Consider the following 19,477-nt stretch of genomic DNA (forward strand, 5'->3'; position numbering starts at 1 on the left):
TGATTTTTGTCCAAGCCTGCACATCTACAATATAATTTTACATACGTGTACAAAGTCGAATCTGTCCAGCAGGTAGAGTGACTTGAAATATTAGGAAGTAACCTTTAAAACTCCACCCTGAGTGTGGTGTCTATAGTCACTGGGTGGGACCACATGTTAAATATTTACCCAGGAACCAGCATGAATGAGGTGGAGCAGGATGAGATCTGGTTCTTTAGGCTTTTCAAGGAAATATTCAATGGATGTGAAAATAGTGTATGGATCATGAGTTCCCTTCCGCTCTACATATACATCTGTTGGTTTAGCTTCAGCTTGCAGGTAAGAACAGGTTTCACTTCATGGTTTGTGTTTACTCGTGATGTTTTTGTGCATGTCTCCTGTCACTTACAGATCGTCGGGGGTTTGGACACCGTGACGCTCCTCAATCCTCCTGAGGAGCCTGTGCCAGACCATCTATTGGAAATATTTTACTCTTGTGACCGTCCTTCGACACTACAACTGGACTGTGTTGTGTCTTTTGACACTGGGACCATTTCAACACTCCAGTTACAGCAGTGGAGTTGTGTCCCCGGTGATCCTAGAGTAAGGACTCTGAGGCTGATCCTGCCAGATTGGTTGGTATATCAACCAGATGAGATTGTTCCAGAGTCTCAGTGGGTGTTGAGCTGTTTCCTTCGAGCGTCAGTCAGTTATACTGATGATCCTAAAGGGAGGGTCGCAGCTCAGGATCTGGCAATTTTGCAAACTAAACCCTCATTTGCTCGACCTGTCAAACAGCATCAAGTCTGCTTTGCTTGGAGTTCACGAATGCTGCAACTGACGCAGCAGCTTTCAGACAAGCAATGCCCTCTGGAGGAAGGTAAGGTTGGAGAAGAGCTGCTTACAAAGGCGCCGCAACTAAAAGGAATGAGATTTTTATTTCTTTATGATGAGAATAGATCCAAACTAACATGTCTGTCATTCAGAAACGGTACAGCTGCTGTCCTCTATATACGCTTCAACTGGAGAAAACTTTGGTATCACAAAGACACTTGAGTCCTACAACAATGAGGCTCTGGAGCATTTGCGTGTTAAATCCATGTCTTTTCCATGGTAAGAGTAGGGAAGTCTCAAGTTGTAACTTTGCTGCACATTTTGGTCTTGCAATCAATTTAGTGCAGAGCCCAAGAAGTGAAATAGTGTTTTCTTTTTTTCTTTTTTTTTTAACTTGTGGGAATGTCTATGTTGTGGCCACTATATGATTTTTTTGCTCTGAGTTCACATGTTGAGAGAGCGGCTCACAGTGAGTGAGCTAAATGCAAAAATGGACATGATTTATGCACCTTTGTAACATGTGAGCCAACCATCCTGAGCTTTGTGGCCACAAACATGCATGACATTCCCACAAGTTTAAAAAATAAAGCCAATAATTCACCTTTGGGCCTTCGAAATACAGATCAGTTCACCTCAGTGTGTTTGATGATCTCCAGGTGCATGTTTTCCATCTGGATATTTGCTACCAGGCACTGCCAGGAGAACATGTGTGGCGTGCTTCATCATGTAGGCTCCCATGATAACTACGTCACGCCAACACTGTTACTCACGAAATCAGGTAAAGGTGTTTTAGCTCACAGACAGATATTTAAGGTGTGGATTGGAATGCACCATCATGCGTATTCACATCTACACAGGCCACCTGCATGTCCAAATCACGGGGGAGTTTGAGGAATCCACTGCATTTCTCTCCACCTTCAAGGTGCCTTTAAGCGAGTGGTGCCAGCTCACTCTGATGTTGCAAGGTAGAAGGGTGAGTCGACAGAGGATGTAATTACATCGTGTCAATAATTGTGGAGAACATGAAAGTCTTCACCGTCGCTGTGTTTCAGGCGGCTGTCTCCATGCTGTGTATAGATAAGGAGCAAAGAACAGTTCATTCAACAGAATACATGTGAGTGAGATTAAAAGATGACATAGGACATGTTGCAAACAGAAAAAAAAACTGCGTGAATATGATATCTTACAGGTTGAGACATATAATCGTGTTGGATGACACAAAGGGGTATTTTGTGGTTGGAGGAGGGAGATACGTAAGAGGTGTGGAAGGTTATTTTGGACCGTCGGTGTACTACCGCAACAGAGTATTACCTCCCAGCCTGGTAATACACTGCACATAACCACAGTTATTGTTGATATTTATTGCATTTGTGACTGAGTCATTCTGTCCTCCACAGTCTGAAGCTGTAATTCCTGATGTCATTAAGAATGTGAACCTAACTGGATGGCTACAGACCTGCCACAAATTTAATCTCCAGATGAATTCTAAAATCCATCTCTACTCACTCAAGGCCCGACAGAGCAGAGAGCCTGGTAGGAATCGTATTCTACCACTAGGCGGTGCTACTCTAATCTGAAATGTTGTCAAGAGTGTCTCGGTATGAAGGTAAAACATTGATGTTTCTTTTTCAGGGGGTTGTTTTGATGTTTTTCGTGATTGGATGGTAAAGGACAGACAGCCATCAAAGTGTGAACCTTGGGAGGAGGCTGTCCCTCACAGCAGATATGCTACTCAGATAACCAAATTACTGGTACTCAAGCATGGTGAGAGATAAACTTGTCAGCCTTAACTAGCACTGGGAGGGTTAACTAGTGATGAAAACAAACAATACTGGGCTCCATCAACCATTAGATATGAAGTTCTAGTATGTTTTAAGGGCGCTGATGGTGGTTTTATGGTGCTTGGCTTGACCATTTTCACAATATGTGGCTTTAATCAATGTTGGAGTCTGACTAATTACATTTATTCCAGTGCTAAGGTACAAATGTCAGATTCTTTACTACTTTCAGGAACTTTTTCACACTACTTCTCAAACTTTTTATTTCAATACAGATATCTCACAGTTTTAGCTACTTTATTTAATTTGATGACAAAAATTTCCACATTAAACATTATGAAGAATTCTGAAATATGTTATTCTGTTATCAGTAAATAAGAAATGGTTACTCTACTGTATATATTTCCATTTATATTATATTACATTACATTTACATTATATTATATTTATTTTCCTGTATGCATTTCCAAATATGTCTGATAGTATCGTACAATCAATATTTGCTTACTTCACCTCTGTATATGCCTGTAATAAATGAAGTAGTTGAGCTGCAGCCTATCAAAGCTCACCAATACAACTACTGTAGTGTTTATATGGATGCATCATTCTACAGCCTGAATTTGTCCTGGCAATTTGGAACCTTCAGGAATTTGTGACAGTGTTTGGGTTTGTAAAGACAAACTACAAACCCCGTTTAGAATTTTGTTTAAATCACTGAATAAGTAAATATATATATATATATATATATATATATATATATATATATATATATATATATATATATATATATATAGATAGATAGATAGATAGATATATAGATAGATATAGATATATATAGATATAGATATAGATAGATAGATAGATAGATAGATAGATAGATAGATAGATAGATAGATAGATAGATAGATAGATAGATAGATGTGAATCTGGTTTCATTGGTGACATACAGGGGGACGAGGGGTCAGCTTGCCAGCGGTGGGCAGAGCGCTGTACTCCTTATCGCTTCATAAAGTGAGCCGAGCGAGCAGCACCGGCGTGTTCAGCAGGATACTCCCCCTGTTGCTGCAGGCTGGCTGCTTAGCCGACAGTCGAGCTCTGCACATGGCGTCTTTCCTCTACAGCACAGGTCTGGGCGTCCGGAAACACACTCATAAGGTGTGTGTGCGACAAGGTCAGCCATTAAAAGACAGGTTTTTAGTTTCCGTGTCTGTTTTTATTTCTTTTTCTTTTCTGATGCTCCTGTGTTGAATGCAGGCGTGGCTACTGGCTCTGCTCGCAGCCCAGAAGGATGATCGATTGGCTCTCCTGCATCTGGGGCACCTGCACCATCGGGGTCTCCACGGTGTCCACGCAGACCCAGATGTGGCCTATGCCTATTATGCAAACATCGCTAAACAGACAACTTTAGACCGTCATAATCCTTCACCACAGCAGGTGACACCCACACATCCCTCAACAGTGTAGTGCTTCTACCAAATATTACACTTTATGTAGTCGTATTCAGAGGAGGAGGATGTTTTGAACCTTGCAGAATTAAAAATGGTACGCTCCAGTTACACACAGTCCAGATGATGAGGTCAAACCCTTTTTCTTTTCCAATATCTCAACCAGATACCAGCAGCATCTTGCTGTGTTTGTACGGCATTTTCTGTTATGAATAGCAGTGACAGTAATTTGAAATGCAGAAGGTTGAAGGAAACTCTTCATATCTAATCGAAAAATAGTGCCGTGCAATATGAGGCTGTGGGCTTATTGCAACATATGAGCAGATTGGAGATATGATGCAAATGTGGCACACTCACAAACATTTGTGTGTTTAGATTCTCATCATCAATAAGTGTGACACTGCTTCTCATGCAGAGAAGATAAAGATATAATATTACACAGCTCACAGGTCGTATGGTTTTGATTTAAATTGTAAAGACGTGCTTGTAGGCTGCAGTAGTTGGATGATCTTTAAGGAAGCAGAGAACAAAAACAAAAATCCAAATCCATTACATTTGTTTGATGGTTTTCTTTCCCTAGATATTTGTTGAGGCTATTTACTTGAACAACGAGGAGGTGTTGAAGCTTCAGACCGATGAAAACCATCATATCTTCCAGTGGCTGAAACTACAGGCACGCACAGGTGCAGCTGAGGCTGAGGTAAACCACTCTCTTTTTACATGAACAGGATGGAAATCGGGATGAAAAATCGAGTGAAGAAGAACCATAACAAACTATAGTTAACTGTGTTGCAGCAAGCGATTGCCCGCATGCTGTTCTGGGGTCAGCAGGGAGTTTCCCCTAACATTCAGAGGGCTGTCAGGCACTATGAAAGGGGAGCTGTCCACTTGGAGGACCCAACATCAATGTATGACTATGGAATCGTTCTGCTGCAGGTCAGATTTCCATTTATCTGCTGAAAGAAGTCGGAGTTCATTAGGGAGCTGAGACCCGCAAAGACTTGCAGACCGCTAATTAGCTTAGCGCAATGAATGGCAGTGGATGGGCAGGTTAGCATACCTCCATCTTTGTTTACTCAGAAAAAAACATCCTCACCCCCTCTTACAAAGCCAGCCATGATTGGAACCAGTAACAACTCTATTTGTCTAAGCTAACAAGTTAATTAATCATCGTGGATCGTTTCTGCACACACAGGAGAAAAGTGGTCTATCTCCTGGTCGTGTTGTGGGCAGAATGGGGGATCAGCATATTTCCAGAAAAGTTGGCGTTTCCCTTTAACATATTTTGAAATTAATTAATGTCTCTGTAGGGACATGGGGTTGAGAGGGACATTCCAAAAGCTGTCACTTTCCTAAAGAAAGCAATGGAACAGGTTCGTATAGTAACGTTTCCTGTCATCTTCCAGAAACACAGCATTTGTATGTTGTGCACACAGTTTTCTTTGCTGCTATGGCTTATTTCTTCTGCAGGGTTTTGTTCCTGCAATCAACGCCCTGGCCTGGTACTATGAGCAGTTCGAGAAGGACTACGAGCGAGCGGTGCAACTGTGGGAGCAGGCCGACCTCCTGGGGAATCCAGATGCTGCTCTGAATCTTGGTGTCTTTTACTCCCGGGGCCTGTACCCTGGAAAAGATGCTGACCAGGTCACCTTGACTATACATGAATTCTACAGCAGAAGAGTACTGTCTAAGAATAAAAGAGGTAAATATTGTGTACTCTCTCAACAGTACATGGCCTATAAGTACTACATGAAGGCTGCAGAGAGAGGGAACATCAGGGGCGCCATCCAGATCGCTGACATCTGGACCACTGGGATTCCCGGCTACGTTGATAGGCGTCCGACTCATGCTGTCTTGTTAGCTGATCGTCCTTAAATATCATTTCACGTGTTCGCTAATATTATTATGGCATTCTGAAATGTCTTTTGAACTGATTCCAGGTGGGCGAAGTGGGCAGCTGAACACAATGGCTACTTGGGCAGGATCTTACGGAGAGCGTTAGATTCCTATCTGAGGAGTGACATGTAAACTTTGTCCCTATCACACAGAATGATCAGGCTGCTTGACCGCAATTGCAGCAAATTAATGTCCTGGTTATTTAACTACAGGCTGAGTTCACTGTTCTCTTACATGATGTCTGCTGAGATGGGGTTCGCCGCTGCTCAGTTCAACGCAGCGTATCTGTGTGATCAAAATAAGGTGAGGAACAGAATGAAGCATCTGGAAATGCTAATGGTCTGTGTCTGTTGATTATAGTGTTTTTCTCTTAGGGAGGTTTTCTGGATCCTGCTTTTGCATCACATTGCATGAAGAGATATTACAACCTAACAATCCAAAGTCAAAATCCTAGCACCTATGGTAAGTAATCATAATTCAAAACTTCTGCGATACACATTTATCTGACCTCCGGTTCTATTATTTCTTCAGCCTTGATCAGGATGGGTGACCTGTGCTATGACGGGCAGCTCGACGGACGGAGAGACTTGTTCTCTGCAGCACAGATGTACAAACTGGCAGCACTATGGAATGAGCCACAGGTGTGTTTTTTGCTTAATCAATATTTTTTCTTTGCTAAGTTTGTGCACTATTCATGATAACAAGTGTGCGTACATCTTCCATGTAAGACATACAGTACTCCTCATCCACAGGGATGGTACAACCTTGGCCTCCTTGCTAAAGAAGGTTACAAGCTGCCGCTGTCAGTATTGATTGAACTGGGCCTTTCAGAACTGTACCTAGCGGACAGCACTACACTTCAGAGTGCTCTGTACAAAAGGTTTGGGAGTGCAAGCACATCAGCTAGGAAGACGCAGTCTACTGTCTAAAACTTACACTGTCTTTTTCCTACATTTTCTTCAAAAAGATGCAGAGACTCAGAAGATACAGATTCCTACTTACCGTGCAGCCTCGCCCTTTTCAGTCTGTATCTACAACTGTTCCAGAAGGACTACAGTGCTGCGATCAAGGTTAGTGTGATAAGTTACTTTTGTAACCACTGTGTACTGTTGTCATCATAATTCTTTGTTACAACTTCAGAAATAGCTCTTTTATCAGCGCGAACCAGAGACGTTGACTCCACTGGAGTCACCGTTTTGGTTTCCTAATCCAACTCGACTTTACAGGGGGAAAAAAATACTTGAGACTTGTGACTCCGTGTGGGATATGATGACTCACATGTATGAGTTCATGAATTTAAATGATATGTATTTCAGACACTCTATAGAGTTTTACCAATACCAGCACTAGGTATCGATCCAATACTGTGTAAAACACACGGAGAACCAAGACAACGTAGAGATTGAGGAGTTTGTTATTGCTAATGCTAGCAGCAAGAGACAACAACAACCACCTTCAACTCTCAAGAAGTAGTCGAGCGAGTTTGGTGTCACTCAGACAAAAATGCGGGAGGATGTAAGTTAAATTTTTTTAATCAAAATGTTGTTTTCTGGGGAAAAGAAGTGATGAATTTCAAAATTCACAGACAACACAAAGTATTTAAAAAAATTATATGCACATTATGTTTCATTTTTGTGTAAAAACAAAAAAAAAATCAAAATCCATCCCTGGGTTTTTGAGTTCCCCTGCTAACAGAGAGATAGATAAATATTGAAGATCCCCTCCCTTGCAATAATTGGTAATAATCAGACAGGTATTTTTCTTTTCCTGTAACATCTTGTTATTTTCCTCTTTCCCCACAGTTCTCTACTGCAGTGGCTGTAGTGGCAGCTCCAGCGATGCTCTTCATCATCCTCGGTGTGCTCAGGATACGTAGCTTATCACTCAACTAGAACCAATATTCTCACCGGGACCATCAGTGCAACAAGCTGGAGAACCCACTTTAGAACAACAACACAGCAACATGCAGTGTCTGTTTACATACCGTGTGCTTCATCATCAATGTCATCATTATATAGAACAACTGTCATTAGAATAGCATATTTATACATTTTATACATTTCTGAAATGCTCTTGGTTTGCTAATTTCTTACGGCTGATATTGACTTTTCATGAATCTATGAACTTTGAATAAACAGTAAATATTCTGAATATGTGCCACGGGACTTCATCAAAGATGTTACTCATCCATGTCTGTGAGTATAATGATTCCTTCAGCCCATGGCGGTCTGAGGTATTGAAGGCCAAGATGGAGCCTCAGGACTGGCAGCACTGGTTTCTGAACAACAGGTCATCTGGACTCCAGGAATTTCTTTGGCATCACATACGGCACCTAGAGTGTGAAAGGCATCGCTTGGCTCTGTATTTATTTACTTTCCCACACATATTGAAGTATTTCAACTTTTAAAATCTCTCAATCTTGTCTTTACAACTCAAGGGCTCAGATCCTTCGATGTTAAAAAATGACCTCCTTCAAAATCCATCTTATATTTGGTTCAGATCATTACACTGCTCATTCAGTATGAAGAGCGTCTCTGCCAGATAATTTGTAGCTGCTGATATTATTCAAGCAAAACAATACAAACAGTGACAGATTCTTCCTAGGAGACACAGCCCATACAAAACCTGATGAAGACCCGTCATCTGAATTTTATAAATAAAAAAAAGCTGTATGAAAAAATATTTATGAGGACCAATACAAAAAAGTATGTATTTTCAGAATAAAGCTAGTGTGAGGAAATGTTAAAACATGCACACTAATTATAATGAAAACAACCTTTTATTTTCATAATTGTTTAAAGTTAATCCTGACTTTCAAAATTTAATTTGACCCTATTGGTTTAATTGTTTGTTTGTTTGTTCTTTAATTTTATTTATGGTAGTATGTAATGGACTTTAAGGGACTATTAGAGCTTTATTAGAGTTATATGTTTGGGATATAAAATAACTCATGTAATGAGCAAATAAATTAACCTTATTATTTAAAAAAAATGGACTTCTTTTTAGGGAGTCTGGTGTGTAAAAAGAGGAGGTTTGGGTAGGAGTACTGCTTCTAGCTCCAAATAGTTCTGACCTCCAGGAAGTTCTTCCACAGCAGCCATTTTGACACGTCTGCGCAGGGCGCACACACACACACACAACTGTAATTAATTACATTAATGATGGCCATGTTCCATTTAGGTGCGCCAGACCTTTGTACTGTGCGTGCAGGCTCATTAGAATAGGCTCCACTCTAAATATAACAGGACCAGAATGAGCTTAATCAATTGCTCTTGTGTTTAAAAACTCAACAAACCCCACCCCTAGTAAATATGAGAGGCTACTTCTGCAGAATGTTTACTCTGAGCCTCGCGTTATTTGAGATGGTATTTAACAACTCGGACTAGAGAAACGCGTTAGGATCCCATCGATCTAGTAGGAGATATTTTTCGTCCACAAGCCGCCTGACAGAAAACATTTCAGGGCGAACTTAACGCCCGTCTCACGGTGACATGAACACGGAGGCAGACACAGCCCTCGGCTTTTGTTTTTTTTTATCTTTAATTCAACAGCAGAAAATAAAACAAAAACAAGAATGTTCAGGAAGAGACGCCGAGACGGTGGAGGTGTAAACGAGGTAATTTACTGAGAAGCTAATTAGGCGAATGACTCATGCTATGTGGTGGAACTTGAAGCGTGAAGACTCGGGCTCTGCAAGCGTAAGCGTGTTGCTCAAGTGGTTTTTAGGTGTTCAGTACATTAACATGACACAGATTTGCAGTACTTAATTTTTTTTTTTTAAAGACACAACACAATTAACAAAACAAGCTAAACATTATCGACCACAATTGAAACAAACAGACCCTGCGGCATGGGGCCCTTCATTCCCTCGCAGCTACACGAGGTAATGGAGGGCCAATGAGTGGCAAAGCAGTTGCCATCAATGAAATGGACCTGTGTTGTGTGTTTGTAGCTTTGAACTCCAGTCAAATCAGCTTCTCTTTCTGATAGTCAGAAATTCTTTGACTTAAAAAAAAAAAGAAAAAAAGAAAAAGTTTCTGCATCAATGATTTCTGGTCTCTAGGGGATCTTTTTTAGAACCCAGATGTGGCGTTTATGGACTGGCGTGAGGCTGATTTGATAAACTTGAAAATGACATTGGAGATTTATGGTAGTGCCATGATGTTCATTTGATGGGTGGATATTTCTGCTGTCAGCTCACCAGTTGCACACTCTGTCAAAACGTGCCACATCGGAGGTGTCAGTAAAGTGTCATTTCATTGTGACCAGTTTGAGGAACGTGTGCCATAACCACTGCTCAGTCTGCTGGTCTTTGTGCAGAGGACGGGTTCTCGAACACGGATTCTTGCGTGTTTGAAAGATAAATAAAAATGTGTATATAAAAGGTCAAGCGTGACTGCACAGTGACCACTGCAGCTTTGGTTGGCAACATTCCTACTGTTAGTGTTCTCTATTTTTGGGGGAAGGATCTGTGAATTCGGAGGTGATGATCGCATATGACTAATGTACCTTTGCAGCAGCAGCAGCAGGGCGTGTAGTCAGCAGGCAGACTGCCCTTCATCTATGGAACTGTGGCCAAAGTCGCCGAGTCAGCCCGTCTTTTTGTGAAAAGTTAGCAAACACTCATCACGTGAAGGGTTTAAAACTTGACGCGTTCCCTGCTCTGACCGCCCTCCTGCGAAATCTTTGCAGGGAAACAAGACTGGTTGTTATTCATGGAGTTCATCCGAGAAGGAAAAGATGATTACAACCGGATCAAAACTTTTAATTTAGTGACAGCTGCTACGAAGTGTAACCTAAATTTCAAAACTTAATGCTCTACGCGAGTAATTTGAAAAGCAATTATATGTTAAGGATTTTAAAGCGATACATCACCCAGAAACATGTATTAAGCCTTTCAGGTACACACAAATAGGTGTTTTGCACTCACAAAGACTCTCCCCCCCCCCCCCCCCCCCCACCTGCAGTACTTTGTGATTCCAGAATGCAGAACCAACCAGCCACGCATATTTAGATCGAAGCTAATGGCGCCCTGTAGCCAACAGCTGCTAACAGTTCCAAAACTGTCCAAGAATATTAAACAAACTCTCAAGAGCATCGTATGCTCAGTAATCCACGAACACTTTGACATGAAAAACAAAACTAAAAACGTGTAGATTACTGAGCATATGCTGGATGGAGATTATATGGTCTATATTGGACGATGCGCTTTAGAATTTGTAAACTGACGTTTTTGCCGTGTGTTAGCCATGGATCACCATTAGCTTGACGCTGAATATACGTGGCCGGCTCTTTCTGCAGTCACAATCAAGTGATGTCTCTGTGAGGTCAAGACATGTTTTTTTTTTTTTTTTTAAAGGCAAAAAACACTTTGGGTGAAGTATCGCTTTAAGGCTGCCGTGGTGACAAATGTATCTGATGGTTTGTGGCTTCAGTTGATGCCTTTATTCCAAAAATATTGTAAAAAATATTGATTGATTATCTCATTTGCACAATGTTATTGTTCTGTTTCCTCGCCTTGTATTCTGAATTTCAAATGTCCTGTTTTACTCTGTGCATTGAAGGTCCCACATGAGCGCTTCAATGAGATGCTGCGTAGATTGGGATTGGAGTGCACACAAGCAGCAGCCAGTGGGCTTGTGATTTGGCTGAAAAGCAAATGAATAGAAAAGGAAGCAGCAGCACAGAGGGAATGTGAAATCAAATTAGTTAAACTCTTGTAGTTTTTTTTTTTTTTTTTTTTACTCTGTGCACATTGGTTTACCAACAATGCAGCCCCTGACAATCTACATTATCAATGCAATCTGTCTTTTTTTTTTTTCTCCTTGTCATCCTATTCATCAGATTTCTTCTCCTTTTTTTAAGAAAAAATTCTCCCGCTTTTTCCCTCCCTCTGTCTTGGCAGATGGGCTGTTTGGCCGGTGAAGGAGAAGAGAGGAATGCCAGTTGTGAGCGTACAGCAGAGGGAGGAGACTCGCTCCGACAGCAGAAGGAGCTGCACTTGTTCGCGGGATATAAAGGAGGAAGAGTAAACTGCAGGTACTGTGTGGGGGTGTTTTTGAGGTGTGAAGTTGTCATCTGTATGCTGAAGTATGAATACTTTAAATTTAAAAATAGTTGATGTTGTGTTGTTGTTGTTGTTCTTGGAGGATTTTTTAGATGTCCTATTTTTACAACTAATGTTATGTGATATTGTTGGAAATCTTCACTGTTGTGTCTTATCTTTGGTGTTTTATACTGAAGGGGGTTTTCTTTGGGGTATTTATTGGCCAAATAAACTCAAATTCTTGTTTTTAGAGACTTTTTGGCGACAACTCCCTTTTTGCTTAAACATTCTCACTGTCGATGCTCTAATAATGCAAGGACGAGGATTCGGTAAACACTGAGGTGACTTTAAAGATCACAACATCAAAAATTTAATGTGAATATTTGACTGTCTTGATGGCAGTGCAGTATATTGCAGCAAACACGTGGATGTTTGCGCTTCACTCTACAGCACAAGCCCCGCTCACGGTTTCACACGACAGGTGTTCGCTCTCATTTATTAGCATGATGATAAGTTCGTCTACTCAATATTTAGTGTTGCACAAGTGTGATGTGGAAGCTGAGCGTCGACTCATCAGTGACGTAACACACATCCTGTTTGTAGCAGTTACACGTGAACTCCATGATGTCGAGGGATGTTTTTATTCGCATTGCCACAGGTTCGTTTTTGATCGTTACTAGAAATAAGGTCTGCAGCAGGGCTCGAGTCAAACGTTTGTTCAATCAGATAATCTCCACGAGTGAACGTCGATTTTTGTGCTTTTTCAAAGTGTAAATTCAACAATGGCAAATGTAAATTCAACATTAGACTATGAACCAACTACACTGCCGACACCTGACTTCGCCATCACCGCAGCAAGCTAGGAAGAAGTTTAATGTCATGACAACTTCTCGCTTGGCCAGTTGTTGGCAAGTGCCTCTTTTAAAGACACAAAAGCTTCAAAATTCATAAACGCCAAAGTCTCTTTATAGATTTTATGCTGTAGAATGAATGGTTAAGATTTCTAATATTTGTTTCACCCTCAGACCTTATTTCATATATTTAACCAAAACCCTCAAAAACACCCATTGACCTGAGATGAGGAAACTGAATCTGTAATCATATGTTAGTTTGGGGTTTTGGGTCTCACTCCATCTCCACTTAATTACTAATATAGTTTAGTAGAAGTACTGGCTTATTGAGGGTAACATATGGGGGGTAGGGGGAGACTTTAAAGGGATTTCTCTCTTTCCTTTCTTTTTACCTTTTTAAAGGAAGCGCATAATATCCTTTTGATAAATGTCACAGTGACGCTAAAAGTTCTAACTCCAGATTTATGTCACGAAAGCAATCTAATGATGATTATTGTATTGCAACGCTACTCTACACTCGCCATTCCTGTTTCAAATGTAATGGATGGATGATCAAACATAATGGCTGTTGTTTTGTACTTGGAAGCAGATTAAATTGGTTTTATTTTCATGTCCAGTGATGCAGTGGTGCCAAATAATTAATCTCTTTCTTGGCTGTCAAGATGTGAAAATACATTGTGGTTCTTAAAATGAGCAGACCCATTGATTCCCGTCCTCCTCTGGAAACTTGTAAACTGTCAGGATGAATGAAAGCACTTGGTGAACGCTTCTATGCAGGGTGCATCAGTTATTGGACTCAAAGGTTGTTTCTTACCCAACACAGTAGTAGTGACATTTCAGTCTTTTAATGATACCAGTGACTTTGTGGATGAATTATGTTTCAGTGGCCAGGATAAAAGACTTCTAGAAATAGCTTAGAATAGTTTTTAATGCTCTGTGGTTTTTACTTTGACTCTTTAATGACTGTAGGTTCTTATTTGTTGTTATTGAGCCTGAATCTGTTTGAAAAAGTTTAGGTTGTTGCTGTTTTGCTCAAACAGATCGAACTGTCCCTTCTAAACACAGTGTCTGTTGAAGTGATGGAGATGAATTCATCGCTTCCTGATTAACAAAATACACCCCCCCCCCCCACCCCGAAGCTTTAAATCAAGTCGATATCGTCAGTTATTTCAGTGTGGGAGCTTAAGCTGAAATGTAGAATGCGGTGTTGTATGAAGCAGCAGATATCGTCCCCCATCACTTACACTGAAATCAAATATTGTGGGAGCCAGTAAGGGCAGGAGGAAGAATTTACTGAAAGCTTTTCACTGTGCCTTCCTAATAGTTCACCAGTTTTTCTTCCAAGCTTTTCGGGTCCATCATTGCGGGTTCTACGTTCATCGTTCTGCCTTTTATTCAGTTTGTGTCTCTCACTCTTTTCCACTCAACCTCCATTTCTGCCCTTCCACACAGTGAGATAAGTTGGTGGAACAGGAATAACTTGCACAGGAATTCTCTCATGATGGGTTCTTCCACCTGTCCTTGCATTTGTGTGCAGTTCAAAGGACTCACAACTATTTAAAGTATTTAATATGTACTGCACACATCTATTTATGTTACCGTTTCCTTGAATATCTTACTTACACTGATCATGAAGAAATATTACTTCAGTAAGTGTATTGGACAGAACATCTTGGAAGCCTGTTTACCATTGTGCCATTAGGATGTGATTAATTGTTGGTCAGTGGATACTTTCTGTATTAATGGCTGTGATTCTCATATTTAATGCTGAACACTGAATTAAATGTCTGCTAGATAATTCATCTTTTCTGCCTCATGAGCCCCATGAGCCCAGTACACTCATATTTATTTTTCCATGTGTTTAATGGGCCGTTTCGACAACTGTATCAAGAAATGTGAACGTGAAGTGAAAAATGTTTCGGTGTCTTAATAGCAGCTTGATTTGCCCCTTTTAGTATCTGATGGTGCCATGGCCACCAGGAGCCAGAGCCCTGGGTCTCTCCTTGCTGGTGCTCAGTCTTCCACCTTCCAGCTCCTTCTGATCCTCTGTGGTCGTTTACTGGATGCCCAGGGTCAAGGTACGTGCCCATTTCATTCCATTTTGTGAACTTCCTTTAATTCATGACTTGATGGAATTTCCTCATATTTGCAACGAATGTTCTCTTGAACTCGAGCTTGAACTAAATTTTGGTGGTCTAAGGTCAAGGTTACTGTGGCCTTTTTATGAAACAGGTTTTTGGCCTTGTTAATGTGACGTAGAATGCCGTATGGGAATCCCTTCAAATTAGACACGAACGCTTACTTGGACTCAAGTATGAACTCATTTTGGTCTTCAGCTTTGAATGTCACTGCAGTCGAGTTTAGTGGAATAACCCTGTGGGTATAAGTGTGTCATTTGGTGACTATTTCAGTCAGCTTTCTCTGTCCCCTTTGCTCTGTGTCCCACTGGCTGCATAAAACAGCAACCTCCGAGCTAGCAGGTAGCAACCTGCAGGATTTAAATGCTTCAATAAGGCAGGCCTGCTTTTTAAAATTGTGAATTGTTGCAAAGACATACTAACGAATGAGTTTGGTGATGAATGGTAATGTTCCGACAAATGTCCCCCCTGTGCTGTCGCAGCCCAGTGGAGGGCCGTCTGGCTACGTGAGACTAAGGTCACTATGACTGTCATAATTAGTGGGTGAATTTAGCAGTTATGGCCAAAAACATGTAGTGTGCAAAGTTGCTCAAATGTCAATCAACTAGATGAGTGGCATGACATTTTACATCCCAGCAGTCCAAGGTTGACTTTAACGTGACATCATAATATTCTGCAGTAACACTTCCTGCAACTGGACCGGCCAGTGAGGACATCCACTGAGAGGAATGAGCTCATTTTTTTTAAGGGCACAACTTTAAGCCAAAATTCACAAGTCACAATTGTTCATGGGCTCTTATTAAAAACAGGAGCTGTTGACCAGATTTCTTTAGAAACACCATTAAATAGCAGTTAAGAATTGAAACCAAAATACATATATGAAAATTAAAGTATTAACTGTAACAGACTAATTTTAAACAATTTTATGCTCAAAAAGGAAGGGGTGCTAAAAGCAATTTGATAAAGGTGGATGTTTGAATTTGGGTTGGTGAATGGGTGGCATAGGGTCCCACAATTCAGGGGTCACAGGGACCCCAAAATGCTTGGCCATATTTGATGCAAGAACACTTTGGTTTTGGTGCACAGATTTTTAGATTTAAGTTGGCTGTCGCATTATTGCCCGTGCATTGAAATTTGTTGTTCAGTGAAACATGATATGGTGGTGTGTCCTTTTTCTCAACAGATGGCACGCAATGTTTGTTGTCTGACAGTCACACTAATTTCTGCCGGACCGCAGCGTACTTTATTGCTCCAACTCAATTATGTTTTTATACATTATGGCTTATGCTTTGTTTGTGAAACGAGAATATTAACAGACACATTATGCTGAATGAGACTGTGAGAGTTTATGAGGCATTATTTAACAACCAGCACTGAGTCAAGTAAGTAGTAAATAACTTCATCGAGGTGTGGAATGTGCAAAGTAACATGACATAAGGTATGTAGTCAAATATCAGTGGGGAGACCGGAGTTAATCCTCATATCCCAGGCAAACAAGGCCACTGTGCCCTCTGCTGTCAAAGCACTCCACTGGCTTCCATCCCTCCCTGTGACTGGTTTTATTTATAGCATGGCAGGAATTGCTACGCTAACAAGTGACAAGGGCTCAGAATACAGACACACAAACACACACACACACAAACACACTTGCAGCACACGAGTGCCAAATTTCAGGGGTGGTAAGGGGCAGCAACAAGGTTAATGCAGGAGAATTGGTAGCTGTGTATCCAGACCTGATGAAATGAGCCCTGATTAATGGCCCTCCGCCGTGGCGTATGCCAGGGTGAACCGTGTGGGAGGACAGGAGAGGACCAGATTATGGCCACATTGGAGGCGTCTTTAAAGCAAACATTAAACCTTTCCCGGACATTTTGAATAATGAGATTACAAATCGTTGTCAGCTCCTTTTTCAGCAGGAGTAGCACTCTAGCATTGCCAGTCAGCTAATTTGTCTTTGTTTATATTTTGTGGCTAAAGGCTTGGTTGGAGTTATTTTGGCAGTCCTGAATACACGATGAAGTTTCTTTAAAACTTTAATAATCAGGTGGCTGCCTTGGCAAAAGATGAGCTGTGATTGATGGTCTCAATCCTCTCTTGAATGACTATTGCTCCATCCCAAAAAAAACAAATGGGGAAAACAAAACAATTCAAGGATGGTTTCCTGTAAAGTTCCATGTTGCGTTATAGAGGGTCAGTGTGTGTTTGCAGGTCTGGGCTGTGCACTATTTTAATCATGACTAAACCAGATGCAGTTGTTGACTGTTGACAGCATGTTGACGAAGCAGGACAATGCTAAATCTGACATTTTTTCACGTCATAGCTACTATTTATACCTATGCAGATGGAGGGATTCAACATGCCCAACTTGGCAAAGCTATACACACACACACACACACAAACACACTCCTGAGTGGACCTTTGTGTGCTTCTAACATGTACACACGCTCTTGGAGAACACTTGCACAATATATGGGATCAGGTTTTGTCGGTCACAGTAGTTCCTCTACTCCGCTGGCAAAGGTTATACTGACCTTCAAGTGGCACCAGCTGTTGTCATGTCAGTGAGATACTTGACTTAACAACAGTTCTGTCTGTAGCTTTGTCATTCTAATGTAAATCTTGCATCTCTGAATATGTACTTAATACTCCTGTACACTGGCATCGTCCAGAACCTAAAACAGATGTACTTTTATTCTCATGTCAATATATTTAAATGTCACACAGCTTTCATACATGTGTTTATGAAATACAAGTCATTTCTCAGATACGCTGGGCAATGCTGGGTACATCACTTCAGCTGCTCTTTTGTGGCAACAGCGGGCTCTGCCTTATCAGCAGCTGTGGCAGCCTGCCAACCACATTATAGATTGATTTTTTTTTCTTTTTTATCACCAAGAATAGATTGATATTGAATCTGTGACTAACTGAGTTCCCTGGCAATGAAGACACTAATGTATTTAAGTCTAGAGTGGGAAAGAACAGTTTGACAGCTAAGTTGATTATATTAGGTGTCCTGTTTTACATTCACACAATGAGAGGAGCCCAACCTGCAAATAGGGACATTGAGAGACTCATTATCCTGGCAGTGATGTCATTTTTCTGAGTACTGCAGGCTCTATGTTTGGGTCAGTCAGTGACCACTTACTTTATATGTGGTTCTGTAGAATGTGGGTTTGTAAAAGGGTCGCTGGTTCAATCCCTGTGTCCCCTAGAGGCACACCTCGGCTCGGGTGGGTTCGGGTCGGTACGGCTTGGTGCTGGTACGTTTCTGCTAGCACCGGGTACCACGTCAGCATGGGTGGACTCGCCGGCCGAGAGTTCCCCGGCGTAATTTGCGTGCGACACAACAACAACAATGGACCACATGGAGGCAGAGTTATGGCTGTTGCTTAGTCAGTGGATTTTGCTTAAACTAAAAGTAAGGGACGACAGACAGGCAAGGTTTCAAGTGGCGAAACAGAACACCCAAGAAAAGTATAAAAGACTTTACCAAGCGATTGGCCAGTATTCCGCCAAGGCCAAGTCGATACGAAGTAGACGACGTAAGCGATTAAGTTACCCAATCAGCACCCCACTATGTTTACATCACATTTTAGTCCTCACTCTGCTTGCTTGGAACCCCAGCGGAGCAGGGACCAAAATGATAACGGTTAGTACCGTGTTGGGGCCAGTGGAAACGAGGCCAAACTGACCTGACCCGACCTGAGGTGAGCCAGTGGAAACACGCCCCAGGTGTCCTTCAGCAAGATACTGAGCCCCGAATTACTCCCGATAAGAAGCATGGTATCTTGACTGGCAGCATCCACTGTGTGTGTGTGTGTGTGTGTGTGTGTGTGTGTGTGTGTGTGTGTGTGTGTGTGTGATTTACCTTTTATAGTATGCAGTATACAATAAGGCAAAGCTACAAACGTTCCTCCTGCTTTGTCATGTAACACTGATGGTGCCATAGCCTTGTTCACAACACCGTATTCATTTAGCGTAAACACCCTGTTGGTCTCCAACTATAATGGAAGGTAAGCGTAGTAATTGCATGCAACACCTTTCTGACAGCTCAGTATCTGCTTCCACTACAGATGTGTTGATATGCTGTAAACATACAGACGGTGTCAGACAGAGGCAGGATAAGATGATGACTACCCTCCTCGGATGGAACAAAATATCAATGCTGTAATATAATGCAATACTTATCCCTGTGACACGCATTGTTACACAAACAGCAATATTTTTATTAAAACAGCTGCAGTTGGAAACAGATTCCTCTTTTACCATTTTGACAAGCTGTTTACGTGTTTAGAGGCACTTAGCTATGACTGTGCATGTTGTGTCATCAATGTTGACCCCACAATCCAGTGACTAAATTATATAATTCGTGCTTTTTTGTCTTTTCTGCAATTATTTTTTTTTCATTTTTATGTCACAACTGTGATTCCCACCACAATAAGGCAGGCATTTAGTTGATCCCTACAGCAGAGCTCATATTCAAAACCTTGAGGAAAACCATTGCAGGCTT

The 19,477-nt window shown here is 41.3% G+C and overlaps 2 protein-coding genes across 2 annotated transcripts in view; both read left to right on the top strand.

Moving 5' to 3' along the window:
• The first annotated feature begins 207 nt into the window (after positions 1 to 207).
• LOC147254975 (protein sel-1 homolog 3) lies at positions 208 to 8,062 on the top strand. The gene is made up of 23 exons (XM_086215263.1): positions 208 to 318; positions 391 to 859; positions 966 to 1,092; positions 1,470 to 1,591; positions 1,671 to 1,786; positions 1,866 to 1,927; positions 2,003 to 2,135; positions 2,211 to 2,346; positions 2,446 to 2,577; positions 3,541 to 3,746; positions 3,846 to 4,025; positions 4,617 to 4,736; positions 4,832 to 4,972; positions 5,347 to 5,409; positions 5,507 to 5,680; positions 5,765 to 5,892; positions 5,977 to 6,060; positions 6,145 to 6,235; positions 6,307 to 6,394; positions 6,464 to 6,573; positions 6,685 to 6,812; positions 6,900 to 7,002; positions 7,735 to 8,062. Exons 1-23 carry the CDS (start codon positions 265 to 267, stop codon positions 7,822 to 7,824), a joined length of 3,057 nt encoding a protein of 1,018 aa, XP_086071389.1. The 5' UTR covers positions 208 to 264; the 3' UTR covers positions 7,825 to 8,062.
• A 1,223-nt stretch (positions 8,063 to 9,285) lies between these two features.
• robo2 (roundabout, axon guidance receptor, homolog 2 (Drosophila)) overlaps positions 9,286 to 19,477 on the top strand; it is a 298,999-nt gene continuing 288,807 nt past the window's right edge. The window contains exons 1-3 of the mRNA XM_086216565.1: positions 9,286 to 9,548; positions 11,838 to 11,971; positions 14,785 to 14,907. Coding sequence (XP_086072691.1) covers positions 14,799 to 14,907 — 109 coding nt within the window. The 5' untranslated portion in view covers positions 9,286 to 9,548; positions 11,838 to 11,971; positions 14,785 to 14,798. The remainder of the gene's footprint in view (positions 9,549 to 11,837; positions 11,972 to 14,784; positions 14,908 to 19,477) is intronic.

This window comes from Aulostomus chinensis, chromosome 10, assembly GCF_037954235.1.
Source record: "Aulostomus chinensis isolate RoL2024-O1b breed Wild chromosome 10, RoL_Achi_v1.0, whole genome shotgun sequence".
Taxonomy (NCBI): domain Eukaryota; kingdom Metazoa; phylum Chordata; class Actinopteri; order Syngnathiformes; family Aulostomidae; genus Aulostomus; species Aulostomus chinensis.

Coding starts and splice junctions, on each gene's coding strand:
- LOC147254975 (XM_086215263.1), top strand. CDS start 265: ATGAGTTCCCTTCCGCTCTACATATACATCTGTTGGTTTAGCTTCAGC. Junction 1,787..1,865: donor TGATGTTGCAAGGTAGAAGG/GTGAGTCGACAG, acceptor GCTGTGTTTCAG/GCGGCTGTCTCCATGCTGTG. Junction 5,893..5,976: donor CGTCCGACTCATGCTGTCTT/GTTAGCTGATCG, acceptor AACTGATTCCAG/GTGGGCGAAGTGGGCAGCTG.